Source organism: Lithobates pipiens, unplaced genomic scaffold (assembly GCF_037356315.1).
Source record: "Lithobates pipiens isolate NorthernLeopardFrog02 unplaced genomic scaffold, aLitPip1_a1.2 Scaffold_13, whole genome shotgun sequence".
In the NCBI taxonomy this organism is placed as follows: Eukaryota; Metazoa; Chordata; class Amphibia; order Anura; family Ranidae; genus Lithobates; species Lithobates pipiens.
The window spans coordinates 171,325,577-171,345,988 of NW_027507718.1; the positions used below are offsets into that span (position 1 = coordinate 171,325,577).

The window sequence follows — 20,412 nt, forward strand, 5'->3', positions numbered from 1 at the left end:
CTGAAACCTCCCTCTTAAATCTAAGGTGCGTGTTATACGTTAATTTAACCTAGTCTTAGAAAGGGTGTAGGTGGCAAACAAGAAATATAAAGAATGCTCTACTGCATTGATATATACGAATGTTATTGTTAACTTCATAACTAGGACTGCGGAACCCTAATTATGACTCTTATTTTTGCTATTCTTTTTTATTATATTTAAAAAAAGTTTTCATAGAGGAGCCTGCATGTGTGGTGTGCAGATATATTATGTTAGGCTTGGTTTACTTAGTAGATAAAGAGATTATGTTAAAATATTTCCTTATACCTTAAATTTTTCAATCATCTGACTTTGCATAGAATACATAGAAGCTTTTTTTTTTGTGCATATTACAGCAATCATAACAGACCACTGTAAACAATTTTATGTGTATATTTCTTTCTTTAGTAACAATCATGTTTCCTTACGTGATATACATTGACAGTGGCACAATGGTGCTCATCAGTATAGTATAACTCCAGAAGTTTAGGAATGCACTGTAAGCTGGGGTTACATTGGAAGGTAGAGGTGGTATATAACTGTGCTTTTCTTGAAACCATGTAATCCAAAATCCTGATGCAATGGCTAGTGACATGGAGCATACAATTAAAATCACAAATACCTATAAGACAAAATATTAAGATTCATTTTATTTTCAAATCTAAGTGATAAAGTTTTGTTTTACAATACATTCGGTGTATTTATTCCTGACACTTCTTATAATAGGAAGACTAAAAAACTTTAAGACGGGTCTATAGATGGCAGTGATAAAGTAAAACTTCTGATGCCCTCTGTGTTAATGAAACCATGGGCCCACTACAAAAATAGGCAAAATCTGATAAATCTGTGAACATTAATACTTTAGGATGAAAGTTATTGTCCTACAATTTGGGAAAGGACTGAGTGTAAGCTGATCATTAATAATAAAGGGGGGGGGGGGGGGGCGGTTGTAATAGGATATAGGAGCAGAGCAGGGGCCAATCATGGACTATGAGGAAAGAGGAAAAATAAGGAAGCAGAATGGTGGTTGAACATGTGTTGGACGGAAGAGAGACGAATATAAGGAAGGAATGCAACTTGTGTGTTAAATATGTGAAAAGTAGGCACATTGGAAGGGGAGAGAGAAAAAACAGCTGACAATCAAACATCTGAAAAGGCAGAGAAGGCAGTGTGGAAAAAAAATGTAGCTAAGGAGATTATCAGGAATGTGAGCCAAAAATCTGAACTGGAAATGATTGTTGCAGAGGGGTGCAGAGGAGAGAAAAAGGTAGCTAATCATGTGTCAACTGGGGTTAATGCATAGGAATAATATATGCATAGACTTTCTATAAAGTGCAGTGGACAGAAGTTAACACAGATCAAATTAACTCGGGTGCTTTGGTGCGACCATTCTTTGCCAACAACAACCAGTTCTACTGACCTTCATATCACTACCCCTCCTCTCTTTTCTCTATCCCAAACTCGACAATATACCAGGTGTTACAGTGTACAGGGCGTGATGACATCATACACAGATCAATTTTTTCCATTTCTTGCCAGCACCACCCGGTTTTCCAAATTTTAGTCTAAAGGTCGGAAAGAGCCAGGTGGGAAGCTGTCAGCCAAACTGCCAGTGACTGCAGCTTAATGCCCTGTACACATGGTTGGACATTCCCACCACAGATTTTGTTCGAAACTGTTGCATAAACACGGTCGGACAAAGTTGTCGGAAAATCCGAACGTTCGGAACGAGGTGACGTCCGTTGCGTACGACAGGACTACATAGAGGCTAGTAGCCAATAGCTTTTGTCTGGTAATTTAATCCGAACATGTGTGTCACTTTGTTCAATCGGAATTCTCTACAAACGATCGTAAAAATCCGATCTAATTTTTTTGTCTGAAAATTAGATCTCAAATTTTTTCCAGCGGAATTTCCGACGGAAAAAGTCCAATAGAGCCCACACACGATTGGATTTTCCGACAATATAATCTGATCGGACCTTTTCCGTCTGAATTTCCGACCATGTGCACAGGGCATAACACAGGCTGAACAAAATAAATCTATGCCTGTAAGGCCAATTTTAGTTAAGAGGATCTCACTGACACTCACTCAGTTCCTAAATGTCTTTCAGGACAATTTCATGGCTCAGAAGGTAGACGCACCAATTAGAAATAAAGCATTACTGGATCTACTGATTACTAACAATACAAACCTGATCACAGATGTGGAAATATGGGGCAATTTAGGAAACAGCAATCACTGGTCAATTGGCTCCAGTATAAATCACACAAATGGGAAACATAAGGGGAATACAAAGACAATGAATTTCAAAAGAGCCAACTTCTCTAAACTACAAACCTTGTTAGAAGGCATGAATTTTGGATAAAATCTTAGGAGCAAAGAACATAGGCAGCACAGTGGTATAGTGGTTAGCACTCTCACCTAGCAGTAAAAAGGTTTGCTGGTTCAAATCCCAACCATGACACTATCTGCCTGGAGTTTGTATGTTCTCCCTGTGCCTGCCTGGGTTTCCTCCCACACTCCAAAGACATGCAGGTAGGTTAATTGGTTTCTGTCCAAAATTGGCCCTAGTATATGAATGGAGACTTTAGATCGTGGGCTCCTTGAGGGTAGGGACCAATGTGAGTGTGCAATTTACAGCAATAGGGGTAGACACTCACTCAGGTTGGACTGGTGTCTTTATTCAACCTTACTAACTATGTAACATGGAGGATAGATGGGTTTGCTTTAAGAGCATATTAAATAAGGGCATTAGCCAATGCATCCCATTGGGTAATACATTTAAAAGAGCAAACAAAAGTCCTGGATGGCTTAACTCCAATGTAAAAATGCATATAAAAGCAAAGAAGAATGCCTTAAAAAATACAAGGTTGAGAGATCAACATCAGCATTCAGACTTATAAAGAATGCAACATGAAATGTAAGGGTCCAATTAGGACGGCTAAGATAGAACACAAAAGAGTGGAGGAGAGCAAAAAAAATCCCAAAAGTATGTAAATAGTTAAAAAGGGAGGACAGACCATATTGGCCCCATAAAGAATGAGGAAGGACATATGGTTACAAAGGATGGGGAGATGGCGTAGGTATTGAATTTATTCTTCTCCTCAGTCTTCACGAGGGAATGAAACCAAAACGGCAGTGTTTATCCTTATGACACATCACAGGAAGCACCTCCATGGTTAACAGAGGACGGAATTAAAATTAGACTTGGGAAACTTAACATTAATAAATCACCGGGACCAGATGGCTTGCATCCGAGGGTACTTAAGGAACTCAGTCAAGGAATTGCCAGACCATTGTTCCTAATTTTTACTGACAGTCTACTGACTGGAATGGTACCCAGGTGATTGGAGAAAAGCCAATGTAGCACCAATATTTAAAAAGGGCTCAAAATACATCCCTGGGAATTACAGACCAATTAGCCTAACATCAATAGTATGCAAGCTCTTGGAGGGAATGATAAGGTACTATATACAAGATTTTAGTAATGAGAACAGTATCATTAGCAATAATTAGCATGGATTCATGAAGAATCGTTCTTGCCAAACCAATCTATTAACCTTCTATGAGGAGGTGAGTTGCCATCTATATAAAGGAAGGCCCGTAGGTGTGGTGTATCTGGATTTTGCTAAATCATTTGACACAGTTTCCCATAAACATTTACTGTACAAAAAAGGGTTGGCATGGACCATAGGGTGAGTACATGGATTGAAGGTGAGTACATGGAATGAAACCTGGCTACAAGGGCGAGTTCAGGGGGTGGTGATAAATGGGGAGTACTCGGAATGGTCAGAGGTGGGTAGTGGGGTCCCCCAGGGTTCTGTGCTGGGAACAATCCTATTTATTTTTGTTCATAAACGACCTGGAGGATGGGGTAAACAGGTCAATCTCTGTATTTATGGATGATACTAAGCTAAGCAAAAAGATCTGAACAAATTAATTGGGTGGGCAACTACATGACAAATGAGGTTTCATGTAGAAAAATGTAAAATAATGCATTTGGGTGGCAAAAATATGAATGCAATCTATACACTGGGGAGAGAACCTCTGGGGGAATCTAGGATGGAAAAGGACCTTGGGAGTCCTAGTAGATGATAGGCTCAGCAATGGCATGCAATGCCAAGCTGCTGCTAACAAAGCAAACAGAATATTGGCATGCATTAAAAATGGGATCAACTCCAGAGATAAAGCGATAATTCTCCCACTCTACAAGACTCTGGCCCGGCCACACCTAGTCCAGTTCAGGGCACCAGTCCTCAGGAAGGATGTACTGGAAATGGAGTACAAAGAAGGGCAACTAAGCTAATAAAGGGTCTAAAGGATATTAGTTATGAGGAAAGGTTGCAAGCACTGAACTTATTCTCTCTGGAGAAGAGACGCTTGAGAGGGGATATGATTTAAATTTATAAATACTGTACTGGTGACCTCACAATAGGGATAAAACTTTTTCACAGACGGGAGTTGAACAAGACACGTGGCCTCTCATTAAAATTAGATGAAAAGAGGTTTAACCTTAAACTAAGTAGACGGTTCTTTACTGTAAGAGCGGCAAGGATGTGGAATTCCCTTCCACAGGCGGTGGTCTCAGTGGGGAGCATCGATAGTTTCAAAGAAACTATTAGATAAGCACCCGAATGACCACAACATACAGGGATATACAATGTAATACTGACATAAAATCACACACATAGGTTGGACTTTATGGACTTGTGTCTTTTTTCAACCTCACCAACTATGTAACTGAACATTTACATTCCCTGATAACCAAGCATGCACATGTTTAATACAGTACATTCACAGTTTGCTAGTTACAAATGCCATTGTGTGTAGATCTGTCCTTCACCGCATGGGCATAATATTTTCAATGTATGGACACTGATTGATTAATAATTTGGCAGCACTTTGGTTAAAAATTGGGGAGAAGATTACTAAAGAGAATGGCCTATAGCACTGGCCCAAAATATATTTTTTTCTTTTACAGGTTTTAGGATGTACGCGTACGTGGGCATCGTACATGGAAAATTACAGCTCATTATTAGAGAAGCACTTCACATAACGGTCTTGAAAGCAAAGTCATGAATGTATTGCTTATAAAATGATACCGGTATATAAAACCTATTTTATTTTTAATTATATCTGATTATCAGCAATAATCCATGTCTGTGACATGAAAGAACAGTGCTAGATTTAGTTTAGAGTTCAAAACCTCTCTAAGGTTTAATTCAGTAGATGGAATGTAAAGACAGGTAAGGAATAGATATCTATTTTCAGAATCACATGAAAATCTGGCACTATATAAATGATATACTTACAGTGGCCACAAGGTAATTCATCATAATGTCTAATTTTGTTGTCTTTACATTAACCTTTCCACAGTTCTTCATTATTTTGGTGTCAACCCCTTTTGAAGAGAAACAATCCATCACTATTACACTTTTAGATTCACCAACCGGCAAAAACAAATGAGTTATTTCATTATTTTACATTACAGTGTGTGCAGCAAGCTGGCTGGAACTCCTCTGCTTTGTTTTGCATAGTAAGGCAGCCTCAATAGTTTGACAGCAGTGTTCCTTTCAATCTTACAGATGTGTGAACTAGGACAGCATTATAGACTGCACCTTGCTACACAGGGATGATATTATCATTGCTCTATTGCAAGCAAGACCGTGAATGTTTTAACCCTACTATAGGAAAAGCCATTTACTGATAAATTATTATATATATATATATATATATATATATATATATATATATATATATATATAGATGATTTAGCTTCACATATCACTTTAATTCTTTTTAAGGATGAGTCTCCCCTCTTAATCTTTTACCACTTCAGCCCCAGAAGAATTTACCCCCTTCATGACCACAGCACTTTTTGTAATTAGGCACTGTGTCGCTTTAACTGACAATTGCGCGGTTGTGCGACGTGGCTCCCAAACAAAATTGATATCATTTTTTCCCACAAACAGAGCTTTCTTTTGGTGGTATTTGATCACCCCTGCGGTTTTTATTTTTTGCACTGTAAACAAAAAAAGAGCGACCATTTCGAAAAAAAAAAACACATTATTTTTAACTTTTTGCTATAATAAATAGCCAAAAATATATATAAAAAACATTTTTTCCCCTGTTTAGGCCAATACGTATTCTTCTACATATTTCTGGTTAAAAAAATTGCAATAAGCGATTATTGATTGGTTTGCGCAAAAGTTATAGCGTTTACAAAATAGGGGATAGTTTTATGGCATTTTTATTAATCTTTTTTTTTTTAAATGGCGGCGATCAGCGATTTTTATCTTGACTGTGACATTATGGCAGACACATCGGACATTTTTGACACATTTTTGGGACCATTGTCATTTATACAGCAATCAGTGCTATACAAATGCACTGATTCCTGTGTAAATGACACTGGCAGTGAAGGGGTTAACCAGGAGGTGGCAGTGTAAGGGTTAAGTGTGTCCTAGGGGCGTGTTGCTAACTTTGGGTGGCGTGGCTATGTTGTGCACATCACTGATCGCTGCTCCAATCACAGGGAGCAGAGATCATTGTCACTTGTTGCTAGGCAGAACGGGGAGACGCTTGTTTACTATAGCATCTCCCTGTTCTTCCTTTCCGCGAGGCGATCGCGGGTATCCCCACTGCGATCAAGTCCGCGGGACCCATGCGCCCCCGCTGCCTCTTAAAGAGCAACATACAGGTATGTGATTTTGCTTGTATGTGCCCTTCTGCCAACGTATATTGGCATGAGGCAGTCAGGAAGCGGTTAAGTTGTGTGTGTTTCTTAGCTCATTTTGCCACGTGCAAGCAGAAAATAGGTAAACATTTTTGAATATGTTATTTTTAGTTATGAAAGAAATGTATGCAGAAATGTTATACAGTCTCTGTAAATTTTTTTAAGTGGCTCTAAACCTCTAAAATGAAAATGAACAAATCATATCCTTCTATAGTGTGTACTTGCCTCAGTCTATAGTATTTATGTTTTCCTGTCTGCTCTCTCCTTTCTCTGCTATCCGCATGAATCACTTCTGACAGTCTATCCCGACACCAGGCAATCCTGGGAGATGGCCATGCACCCCCTCCAGAACACAGAAGATGATTTACAGCCTTAGATGTGCATGTTTACCCAAGAGAGAGGGGCGTGGGTGTCCATTCCCTCTACTTGGGTCACAGATTACACTCAACTCTCCTCTCTGTGCTGTGCAGTGTGTGACATCAGATGCCCACCCTCTGCCATGCTGCCTATATTTTGTACATTGAATAGCTGTAGAGAAGAGAGGGCTACATATAAACAGGTACAACATATGCAGGAGGATTTACTTCATTTCTATGTATTCCCTGAGGCTACTCACTTTAATGCATATACTGTATGTAAGGGTTTATTATCACCTTTAACACTGGTCGCAAAAAAGCCTTGTGTAACTGGTCTACAGCCACTTGTATTTTCTTTATGAAGCAACACCTGTGAGTTGGGTCATTTATTTTACCCTTACCATCACAGCACTGAGTGAAATGTATAAAATACAATAATCCATAAAATCAATCAGCAATCATCTATTGACTGAAATGACTTTACTTTGATGACTTTCACAAAATGACTTTGACGTTACTGCACTTCTCAAATATTCTTGTCCTTTGTCCACAGGTCAGATTGATGTAAAAATACATTTCTGAACAAGCGTAATGAACTGAGAATAACATTTGTTATGTAAAAAGTAATAATGTTATGTTTAAGTACCTGCATAAATTACTAGTCCAAAGCAATACTTAGTATTCCTTATCTTACAGCCCCTTAAAAGAATACAGTCATTGTCCAAAGAACACTTCTCTCCATTCCACTCCAGTGTTCCTGTAAAGGAATGCATGTTGCTGTTGGCTTCTTCACAGATGATTTTACCTGTAATGTTTACAGCAAACATATAAAACCATTCTGGTAAATGCATAATTCCCAAATTATATTGTACTACTATTACTAAACTAATACTGTACAGTGTAAGTGTTGCCAGGGAAAGAAAGAAAAATCTAATGCCATATATGCAGTTTACATATATAAACATATTTACATACAATTTGCATATGTAAATCAGTATTTTAGCGTGTGAGCCAGTTTGTCTAGTATAACAGTGTGATAAACCCTTCGCTTTCTTCTTTACATCATACACAAAAATGTTTGCATTTTTTTTTTTCAATAGCATTCTTACCATCGAATGCAGCCAGTGCCTCTGTTGTGCAAAGTTCACGATGCGTAACCATCAAGGCTTGCTTAAACTTTAGATTTGTTTCTCTAACAGAGCAAAAATAAATACAAAGCTTTTTAAGTCCAATCAAATACAAAACACAGTTAATTAAAAAAAATTCGGTCTTTTTGTTTTTTAAGATCGGCCTGACAATTTAAACATTTTATTACACAGATTTTATGCAAGATACACACATTTTCTAGTCAGATTGAATTTGGAAACGTGAATTCTGTGTAAAAGTTATGTGATTCTTGGGTGAAAACATTCAAATGAAATGAAATTTAAAATGATAAATGTGCCCCTTTTGTTTTAAATGACAGGCTTTTATAGACCTACACTCTCATGACTAGCATGTGTATCAGTTACTAATTTATAGACTTGATATATGGTAAAAGCAATAACAAATACAACAAGTAAACACTTAGAAATAAGGTTGTAACAATCAGCACAAAAATCGTGAATTAGAAAGATAAATGTAAATGCGATGCTGACCAGCCAACCACTGTGTAAATGATTTCACAACACTTCTAATAATGAATACAAAATAAAAATCAGTGTAGCGCAGCAAAAAACGTTTTAAAACATGTGGTCACATACAAACACAATGTATAATGTGATAAAAATAATGCACAAAAATAAGTCCTCCGTGAATTTATAATATTGTCCTTCAATACACCCTGTTCCTGATCGTTAAACACCGTCATTATCCACCACCAAGCAAAATGCCTGCTCACCTCCGTGTAAGTAAAAAAACAGCTTGTCTTATCACAGCCCAGGTAATGGATCCACTCCTTCTCTCCTCCTAACTGCAACATGTATTCCCGTCCTCACGGGTATCCTCAGGTCCTCCAAAAAAAAGAGACAGCTTTTTTCATCAGAGCCCAAGTAAATGGCTCCAATCCTCCTCTCTTTCTCAATACAATATAGAATACCATCCTTACAGGTATCCTCAGATCATATATAGCAGTGGTCATCAACCCTGTCCTCAGGGCCCACTAACAGACCAGGTTTTATGTATTACCGTGAGGAGATGTAGACTAGAATACTGCAATCGCTGAACAGAACACAATGTATTTCAGTTATCTTGCAAACCTGGCCTGTTCGTGGACCCTGAGGACAGGGTTGATGACCACCAAGCTCAGTGCAACTCTGTTAAAACCTCACACAGCTCTACTCCTCCTCTAGATACGTGTTGCCACATGATAGGGCTTCTTCAGTAGGTCAGTCTACTGCAGAAGTCCAGTAACGTGGCGACACGCATCTAGGGGAGGAGTAGAGCTGTGTGAGGTTTTACCGGAGTCGCACTGAGCTAGGTGGTGAGCCAGATGATACACTATAACGTGTTTTTATACTTGTACTTTTTATACGTCTATACCTAGGCTCTGATGAGTCGAGCCGTTTTTTTAGTTACATGGAGGTGAGCAGGCATTTTGCTTGGTGGTGGATAATCACAGTGCTTAACAATCAGGCACGGGGTGTGTTGAAGGACAATATTATTAATTCACAGAGGACTTTTCCATTTTGGATAGAGTGATAACCTCTGTCTGTTTCTTTTTTTTTTTGGTCATCTGTGTCTCATTAGGGAAATTTCCCTTCACTTTCCATCCCATAGACAAAACAGGAGGTAGGAGAAAATCACTCCAAAGTGAGGGAATCACAGTGTGTGATAAGATCACCAGAACTCGTGTCCCCACTGGAAGAGTTCCCTTCTATTATTTTTCTGGGAATAACCCAAAATTTGGGATTTTCTTTTACTTTTACTGATAAAAGTAAACAGGACAAATAGAGAGGATGGATCTCCCTAATGGGGACATAGACAGCAACAAAAACAAAAAACAAAAGTTTTCCTTTTGGTTACACTTTAAGCATCATATTTCAAGCATTATTAATGATGTTAAAACCTAAAAATATTCTCAACTTCATTTTTATCACATGTATATGAAGAATTTCTAACTCACAGAATATTTGTTTTCTTCATGCCAGGCTATAAAACTTCCTTTTAAAAATCCTTTTCCCTGCTACTGTTATGCCCCGTACACACGAGCGGACTTTTCGACATCCAAACTCCGACGGACTGAGTCCGGCGGACTATCCGATCGTGTGTGGGCTGCAACGGACTTTAGCGAAGCTAAAGTCTGACGGACTTTAGAAATGAAGCATGCTTTAAATTTTCCCGACGGAACTCCGCCGGACCCGGTCCCCTTTGAAAAATCCGCTCGTTTGTGTGCTACTCCGACGGACTAAAACCGACGCTAGGGCAGCTATTGGCTACTGTCTATGAACTTCCTACGTCGAATCCAGTCGTACGTCATCACGTTCGACTCCGTCGGAGTTTGGTGTGATGGTGTGTGGTCAAGTCCGTTCGGTCGAAAAGTCCGCCAGAACTCCGTCGGAACTCCAGCGGAACTCCGGCGGAACTCCTTTGGAGGTCTGTCAGACTTAATTCCTCTCGTGTGTACGGGGCATTACACTTTTTTTATAATAAATGAAAAAAAATCATTTTCCATGAATGAACAATTGTGTATGCACCGATAAATACTCTAAGTGCATAAGTAGGGAGAATTTGAGACAGTTTCTTTCATTTAATGTGCCTCCTGTGCTTACAAGTGGTACAGAATTTGTAAAGACTGCTATGTCTATTTGTATATTCCAATATCTTATTGCATATTTACAAATCATATTCTAGAATGAAAGTGTTTTGTTTCTTTTGCAATCAGCTGTAGAATTGTTTAATTTATGTTTGATAGGACAACATGTCTTTATCATAGCAAACATTTTTTTTTTCCGGTAATTTTTGCTGTGCTAGTCTCTTTGGTTTCAAGTGTGCAATGGAAATATATGCAGATTTGCAATGGAAATTAGAGGTTACAATGTCAATAAAGCAATGTTTTGCATTTTGTTGAAAAAGCTAGGTTTCTTTATGCAGCTGTCACAACTATACTCAATGTTACGTAAACCTACCTGTCTGACCTCTCTAAAAAGCAAATGCTTTATTTTAATATTCCTTTTTATTATTGCAAGGCTTCAAAAGTTTCAGGTGCCTTGTCTTTAAGAGATAAATGTATATGTACTTAACATATTTTTAACATGTGTTTGTGCTTTTGTGGATTATATACAGTGGTGTGAAAAAGTGTTTGCCCCCTTCCTCATTTCCTGTTCCTTTGCATGTTTGTCACACTTAAGTGTTTCGGAACATTAAACCAATTTAAACAATAGTCAAGGACAACACAAGTAAACACAAAATGCAATTTGTAAATGAAGGTGTTTATTATTAAAGGTGAAAAAAAATCCAAACCATCATGGCCCTGTGTGAAAAAGTGATTGCCCCCTAAACCTAATAACTGGTTGGGCCACCCTTAGCAGCAACAACTGCAACCAAGCGTTTGCGATAAAGTGCAATGAGGCTTTTAGAGCGTCCTGGAGGAATTTTGGCCCACTCATCTTTGCAGAATTGTCCTAATTCAGTTACATTAGAGGGTTTTCGAGCATGAACGGCCTTTTTAAGGTCATACCACAACATCTAAATAGGATTCAGGTCAGGACTTTGGCTAGGCCACTCCAAAGTCTTCATTTAGTTTTTCTTCAGCCATTCGGTGGTGGACTTGCTGGTGTGTTTAGGATCATTGTCCTGCTGCAGAACCCAAGTTCGTTTCAGCTTGAGTACACGAACAGATGGTCGGACATTCTCCTTCAGGATCTCTTGGTAGACAGCAGAATTCATAGTTCCTTTTATCACGGCAAGTCTTCCAGGTCCTGAAGCAGCAAAACAGCCCCAGACCATCACACTACCACCACCATATTTTACTGTTGGTATAATGTTCTTTTTATGAAATGCAGTGTTCCTTCTACGCCAGATATACTTGGACACACACCTTCCAAAGTGTTCCACTTTTGTCTCATCGGTCCACAGAATGTTGTCCCAAAAGTCTTGGGGATCATCAAGATGTGTTGTGGAGAAATTGAGACGAGCTTTGATGTTCTTTTTGCTCAGCAGTGGTTTTCTCCTTGGAACTCTGCCATGCAGGCCATTTTTGCCCAGTCTTTTCCTGATGGTGGAGGCATGAACGCTGACCTTAACTGAGGCAAGTGAGGCCTGCAGTTCCTTGGACGTTGTTGTGGGGTCTTTTGTGACCTCTTGGATGAGTCGTCGCTGCGCTCTTGGGGTAATTTTGGGCGGCCGGCCACTCCTGGGAAGGTTCACCACTGTTCCATGTCTTCGCCATTTGTGGATAATGGCTCTCACTGTGGTTCGCTGGATTCCCAAAGCTTTGGAAATGGCTTTATAACCCTTTCCAGACTGATAGATCTCAATTACTTTCTTTCTCAATTGTTTCTGAATTTCTTTGGGTCTCGGCATGATGTGTAGCTTTTAAGGATCTTCTGGTGGACCTTACTGTGTCAAGCAGCTCCTATTTAAGTGATGCCTTGATTGTGAACAGGTGTGGCAATAATCAGGCCTGGGTGTGGCTAGAGAAATTGAACTCAGGTGTGGACAACCACAGTTATAGTATGTTTTAACAAGGGGGGCAATCACTTTTTCACACAGGGCCATGATGGTTTGGATTTTTTTTCACCTTTAATAATAAACACCTTCATTTACAAATTGCATTTTGTGTTTACTTGTGTTGTCCTTGACTATTGTTTAAATTGGTTTGATGTTCCGAAACACTTAAGTGTGACAAACATGCAAAGGAACAGGAAATGAGGAAGGGGGCAAACACTTTTTCACACCACTGTATGTACCATTGACAGACAGTTATATTTAATTGCTTAAAACCCAATGTGAACTTGAATTCATTCCTTACCCATCTATATCCGCTGTCTCCACATAACACAGACTATTCTGTTCTGATGAGTACAGCAAAAGCAGATCTGCCTGTAAAAATGAAGCAGCTTCACTTGAAAAATTCACAGACCAACTACACAGCTAAACAAAAATGCATTATACTGTATAAGGCTGGGTTCGCGCTAGTTGGATGCGGGTTTTAAAAGGGGAATGTATTGTGTACAGAAGATCATGTTGGCAAGATATATCGACCTCATCAGCTGGGCCAATGCTTTAAAATGGCCATCCTTGGCTTAAATGCAGAGACAGTTTTTGTTGCACAGAGTAGAGGATTTGGGGATTCATGTCCTGTTTATATTTTTTTATACCCCTCCCCTTTCTTTTACTTAAAATTTCCCTTGCATCAGCATAGAAGGGCGTCAATTGATAATGAAACTCACCATGCCCACGTCTCCATTCCTCTTTCTGTTATTCATTTAAACCCTGTTAGCTACCTTTCAATTGCTTTTAGTTGAAGGTACGTAATATAAGCTTTCCTAATTCACTGTGAATATTCTATTAAGGTTATCTAATACAACAGCGCACCTTCCAAATTCGAACAAAACATTATCAAAATCTGGCTGTCTGTCCGGTCTCACCTGCAGCTCGAAAATGATGCTCACTGTCTGTTCTCCAGTATAACTTTGTAGTACTGCTTTTTTGTTTGAATCGGCAGTGAAGGAAAAAAATATTTGATCACCTGATTTCGTACATTTGCCCACTGACAAAGAAATTATCAGTCTATAATATTAATGGTAGGTGTATTTTAACAGTGAGAGACAGAATAACAGCAAAAAAAATCTAGAAAAAACGCATTTATAAAAAGTTACAAATTGATTTGCATTTTAATGAGTGAAATAAGTATTTGACCCGTTCGCAAAACATGACTTAGTACTTGGTGGCAAAACTCTTGTTGGCAATCGCAGAGCTCAAACGTTTATTGTAGTTGGCCACCAGGTTTGTATACATCTTAGTAGGGATTTTGTCCCACTCCTCTTTGCAGAGCCTCTCCAAGTCATTAAGGTTTTCGAGGTTGATGTTTGGTAACTCAAACCTTCAGTTCCCTCCACATATTTTCTATAGGATTAAGGTCTGGAGACTGGCTAGATCACTCCAGGACCTTAATGTGCTTCTTCTTTAGACACTCCTTTGTTGCCCTGGCAGTGTGTTTTGGGTCATTGTCATGCTGGAATACCCATTTTCAATGTCCTGGCTGAGGGAAGGGGGTTCTCAACCAAGATTTGACAGTGCAAGGCCCCATCCATCGTCCCTTTGATGCAGTGCAGTTGCCCTGTCCCCTTAGCAGAAAAACACCCCCAAAGCATAATGTTTCCAACTCCATGTTTTACGGTGGGAATGGTGTTCTTGGGGTCATAGGCAACATTCCTCCTCCAAACACAGCAAGTTAAGTTGATGCCAAAGAGCTTGATTTTGGTCTCATCTCCCCATAACACTTTCACCCAGCTCTCCTCTGAATAATTCAGATGTTCATTAGCAAACTTCAGATGGGCCTGTACATGTGTTTTCTTGAGCAGGGGGACATTGCGGTTTCAGTCCTTCATGGCGTAGTGTGTTAGCAATTGTTTTCTTGGTGACTATGGTCCCAGCTGCCTTGAGATCATTGAAAAGATTTTAGTTCTGGATGATTCCTCACCATTCTCATGATCATTGAAACTCCATTAGGTGAGCTCTTGCATGGAGCGCCAGACCGAGGGAGATTGACAGTTATTTTGTGTTTCTTCCATTTGCGAATAATCGCACCAACAGTTGTCACCCTTTCACCAAGCTGCTTGGCGATGGTCTTGTACCCATTCCAGCCTTGTATAGGTCTATAATCTTGTCACTGACATTCCTGGACAGCTCTTTGGTCTTGGCTATGGTGGAGAGATTGCAATCTGATTGATTGATTGCTTCTGTGAACAAGTGTCTTTTATACAGGTAACAAGCAGAGATTAGGAGCACTCCCTTTAAGAGAGTGCTCCTAACCTCAGATCATTACCTGTATAGAAGACACATGGGAGCCAGAAATCTTACTGATTGATAGGGGATCAAATACTTTTTTCACTTATTAAAATGCAAATCAATTTATAACTTTTTTGAAATGCATTTTTCTGGATATTTTTTTGTTATTCTGTCTCTCTCTATTAAAATAAACCTACCATTAAAATTATAGACCGATCATTTCTTTGTCAGTGGGCAAACATACAAATCAACAGGGGATCAAATACTTTTTTCCCTCACTGTTACTGCATAAAGCAGAGTTATAAATTCCAAAATGCCTCTATCTTTGGGAGACATGCCTGTGGCTATCACAGTTTTGCAATGACTCATTGGATTTGTAGTTTCACTATAGCTGAGGTTTTCAACCCCTGGTATTGAGGTTTTTCTTAGCTTAGGGCCTTATTTTAAAATAATTTTCTCATTTAGGCTCTTACATACAGTATTTCCTTCTGACCTCCTCCTCCTCTTCCCATGCTTGATTTGAAATCAGAATTGAACTATCCTTAGTCCTCCAATGCCTGGAACTTATTATGGGATAATGCTTCTAAAAGTTCCATGTGTCATTATAAGGTGTTATTTCAATGGTACTTGACCCTAGAAAGGTTCTCCATAAATTATCCAGCTCTCTACTGCAGGCTCGGTGGCTTGATCCACATGTTCTAGACCTGGTCCAGGATTCAGCCAGTTTGGAAGAAGATCAAGTGATTTAATAACACTAAACAGAATACAGTAAAACCTTGGTTTGCGAGCATAATTCGTTCTGAAAACATGCTTGTAATCCAAAGCACTTGTATATCAAAGCGAATTTCCCCATAAGAAATAATCAAAACTCAGATGATTCGTTCCACAAACATTTATTCATAAGTCATTCAGTTTATAATGCAATCATGACCAGGAAGACTACCCTGCAGTAGAGAGATTTGAAAGCAAGGCTTGAAGTGCTCATGGAGTGTAGGGTGGAAGGGATGACGTTGATGATGGTGTGAAGGATGGTCTATGTGGACAGTATTACCCCAGATGACTGCATACTTGCTAAATGTTGTACCTTCATTAAATTTAACCATATTACTAAACTTGCAAGACAAATTTTGCTTGTCTTGCAAATCACTCTCAAACCAAGTTACTCTCAAACCAAAGTTTTACTGTATACATTTTTTTATTTGATCAATTCATTTATTTATTTGGAATTCTTTATCAGTCCACCATATATCAATGATTGATAAACCCTCATTATGGTTATAGCACACTATAACGTTGCAATGTCCTGGAAATATTGAGTTGTTCCAGCAATACCAATAAAGAAACATCACCTTAACCAATCATTGCACTGAGATTTAAGACAGATAAAAACAGTCACAGAAGAATTATGTAGGCTGCCATTGTTGTCCTTTCCTTTTGAAAATGCTAGTTTTCTTGCTGGTATGCTGTTAAAACCTGAGCCTCTAAACAGAAACCAGTAGGTCGAATACTCTGACTTTCCATAAAGCATGCTATTTTCAGGTCAATGATTCAGAATGAAACGAAGACTGAGGCAAGCCTTAAACAAGTATTTTCAGATTGAAGTCAGCAATAGCAGACCACATATTTCTCTCTCCTTTTTTAGATGTCAGTTACAAAATAAGGCTACTCACAGGAGATTTATTAATTAAGTGAACTCAGGATTCAGTAATGATTCAGAGTTGATATTCTAATATGCAGGATCTTGCTGGATATTTCAAATTTACACTTACAGGCACAAAATCATCCTTATGTAGCCGAATAATATCTCCAACCTGAATGTCTTTCCATTTCTCCCAGAAGAAACTGCAAGTATATATTAACAAGATGTATCAATTAGTCATACCGGTTCATTCATTAAAACTTTATTTTTCATAACAACAAATCTAAAAATTCATTCTTCAACAGTGCACATTTTCTAAAAATCTAAAAATATATATCAATCAATACATTTTCTCATAAACAATATATAACGTTTGATAATGAAATGGCCCATTACATACAGGCTAAAAGCATCTACAGTAGAAAAAACTAAATAATTTGGAATACCTCGCGCTTGGACTTCTAATATGTGAATAAGTTATAAGCTGCTCCCCTCAAAAGTGCAAAGGAACTTGACTTTGTGAATTGTGGGTTGTGAAATGGTAAGGGGGCGCTACAATAAAATAGTAACAATAAAGTGCTCTAGTGCTTAATACCGCAAGTATCTTATTATTCAATACATACAGCAATATTCATTAGATACATATAAATATTCAGCTCAAAAAAAGTGAACATATAAAACAAATGAACAAATTGTCCATAGAAAATAGTGAAAACTGGAGTAGGTGTAAATCCTGTATCCCGTCACCGCTTCGGAAAAATGGATAACCACAGCACCCAGTGAAATTATGGTAAGTAGCCTACTCACCGACTCACCTTGACCCCTTTATTTAAAAAGTAAGGTCAGGTAAAGATTTAGCAGGTTTAGGGAACTGCCAACCTTGATGGGGAAACTTCTGCTTAGGTGTACCAGTGATATTATTTCAATCCACGTTTGCTCAAGAAAAAATATAGAGAGAACCGGACCATGGCATAATAATGTTTTATTTAAAATAACATAAAAACAAAAACAGCCAAATGACCTCTTACTTTAAAAGTGCCATAACCTCGGCACTAGAGGGAACGAACGGATCAGACCGGGTGAATTGGAACCTAGCTGTGCCGCTTCCGCTGCTTGAATTGGCGTGCGTTCCACCCCGTGGATCACGGGAACCAAACGTTCAGACCAAAAGCGCTTCCTGACAACGTTATTACAACAAAACGTACGTCGAGGTGATCAGGAAACGTACTCTGGTGAGGTGATCAGGATTTATTTTTGCACACTATGATTATAACAGTATTATCACTCATTTCAACCATCACAACCATTTTTCTGAATGAAATCCATTCATTCAGAGTGTACTATCGTGATTAGCTGTGATTGGCTGCAGCTATTCACATGATACAGATGGGCTGTGAGTGGCCCTGTGATCCAATCACATGGTCCCGGCAACGGCCTAGTACTGTATACTGATCTATCGTTCGCTGTGTCCGGTGGTCACAGTGGGTGACCGATTGCGCTGCAGTGTGACCTGTGAGGGCAGGAATCAGTTAACAATCCACAGTTTTACCTTCATTTGCATATATCTCAATCCAAACTTTAACATACATTTAGAAAATGGAAATATTAAGGAACAAATAAAATTTAACCTTCTTTCTTTGGCAAAGTAAAATAAAATTACCTTTTTCCCTTAAGTATCTCACATGGCCGGTTGTTTATTTCTTTGTCGCTTTTGTGGCGGGCCTGCAAATAGTAAAATATTTGTTGTACAATTTCTTTTTTTAAACATCTACAAACTAGTTTGCAATTTGTAAAAAGAAACAAACTAAAGCTACTTTCACACTGAGGCACTTTACAGGAGCTACAGCGCTAAAAATAGCGCCTGTGGAGCGCCTGTAAATAGCCTCTCCTGTGTCTCCAGTGTGAAAGCTCGAGTACTTTCACACTGGAGCGGTGTGCTTGCAGGACGGTCAAAAAAGTTCTGCAGGCCGCATCTTTGCAGGGCTGTAGGTGCGGTGTATACACTGCTCCTAATGTGCCCTTGCCCATTGAAAACAATGGGGCAGCGCCACTAAACCGCTGGCAAAACACCGCTGCAGCGGCGCTTTGCCAGCGGTTTTAACCCTTTTTCGGCTGCTAACAGCTGAATAGCACCGCTAAAACTACCGTAAATCGGCGCTAAAAATAGTGTGAAAGTGTGAAAGACCAGTGTGAAAGTAGCTGTGGCTCCCCAAGTAACTAAGATAGTCACACACAGTGATGGCTCATCCATTAGGGGCGCCCAGCACCACCCCCTCTCACCTCTCCCTACCCTATATTCAATTGATAGATTCATGCATAACATTAATCTATCCACAGCCGCAACGGACACGCACCCCCTATTAGTGCATCCAGACCTTTCGGAGTGCATGAATTACAGCTGCCAGGCTTTTTTGAAGCACCTGATTAGAGCCAGAGGCTCTAATAGGCTTTAAAATAGAGGTGGGCTCTAGTCGTAGAAAATGTGCTCGGAGCCCACCCAGGTGTTATTTTGATTGTTATGCGATTCAGGGCAAGTCACATCTGAAATAGCATTAGTATGAACCAGGCCTAAGGTGGCTTGATAAGAAATGAAACATCTCATATGTTAAAAATCAGATTGAAATATCAGTAATAAACAGAATAGTTATTTAACAATGGAAATATTTGCCCACTGAGCAGACTAAAATATCATGACTAATGTCTTATGCCGCGTACACATGATTGACAATCTGGCCGTCTCTGTGCTTTTGAAATGAACGGACTTGCCCACACACGGAGAAAAGTCCATTAATTTTGAACGTGGCTCCAGGTAGGCGGGACTAGTGCAGGAGGTCAATGTTGCCGCCTCCATCGGGGAAATTGACACCCCCAAAGCACCTTGTCCCCATGTTGTCCCCATGTTGATGAGGACAAGGGCCTCTTCCCGACAACCCTGGACGTTGGTGTCTGGTCGGGGTCTGCGGGCGGGGGGCTTAACGGATTCCGGGAGCCCCCTTTAATAAGGGGGCCCCAGATATCGGCCCCCACCCTATGTGAATGAGTATTGGGGTACCATGTACCCCTACCAATTCACCTGGTGAAAAAAGTTAAAAGAAATAAACACAACACATGTTTTTAAAATAATTTATTGCACAGCTCCGGTGGTCTTCCGTTTTGGGAGTCTTCTTGCTGGACTCCTCCGCTATCTTCTGCTAGCTCTTTTACTAGCGGAGGAGCCCGGCTTTCTTCATTGCCGCCGCCGTCCGGGGGTCTTCTTCCGCCGTCGGGAGTCTTGTCGCCCTCTTCGGGGGTCTTGTCTCCCTCTTCGGTTATTCTTGCCGGGCCTCCGCTATCTTCCTATAGCTCTTTTACTAGCGGTGGCCCGGTCTTCTGTTGCCGCCGCCTCTTCTTCCGACTTCGGGGGTCTTGTCCCCCTATTCGGTTCTTCATGCCGGGCCTCCGCTTTCTTCTTCCAGCTCTTTTACTAGCGGTGGCCCGGTCTTCTGTCGCCGCTGCCTTATCTTCTTCTTCTCTTCTTCTTCCTTGAGATGTTGACTTGACGCTCTCTCCGGCCGCAATGACAGGGACACGTTGTGCGGCGACTTATATAGGGACAAGGGGCGGGGTCACCGGGTGATGTCACATGGTGACCCCATCCCTTATGATGTCACCGTCCCAGTCACTAGTAAAAGAGCTGGTAGGAGATAGCGGAGGCCCGGCAAGAAGAACCGAAGGGGGGGACAAGACCCCT

General features: G+C 39.8%; 1 protein-coding gene across 5 annotated transcripts in view; it reads right to left on the reverse strand.

The window, feature by feature from the left end:
• Positions 1 to 20,412, reverse strand: part of ATP8B3 (ATPase phospholipid transporting 8B3) — a 345,697-nt gene that overhangs the window by 195,040 nt on the left and 130,245 nt on the right. For all 5 annotated transcript variants that reach the window (XM_077475865.1, XM_077475864.1, XM_077475862.1 and 2 more), the window contains 7 exons: positions 18,343 to 18,404; positions 16,813 to 16,885; positions 13,062 to 13,132; positions 8,221 to 8,303; positions 7,758 to 7,916; positions 5,332 to 5,420; positions 447 to 640 (listed from right to left, as the gene is read on the reverse strand). In XM_077475865.1, coding sequence (XP_077331991.1) covers positions 447 to 640; positions 5,332 to 5,420; positions 7,758 to 7,916; positions 8,221 to 8,303; positions 13,062 to 13,132; positions 16,813 to 16,885; positions 18,343 to 18,404 — 731 coding nt within the window. The remainder of the gene's footprint in view (positions 1 to 446; positions 641 to 5,331; positions 5,421 to 7,757; positions 7,917 to 8,220; positions 8,304 to 13,061; positions 13,133 to 16,812; positions 16,886 to 18,342; positions 18,405 to 20,412) is intronic.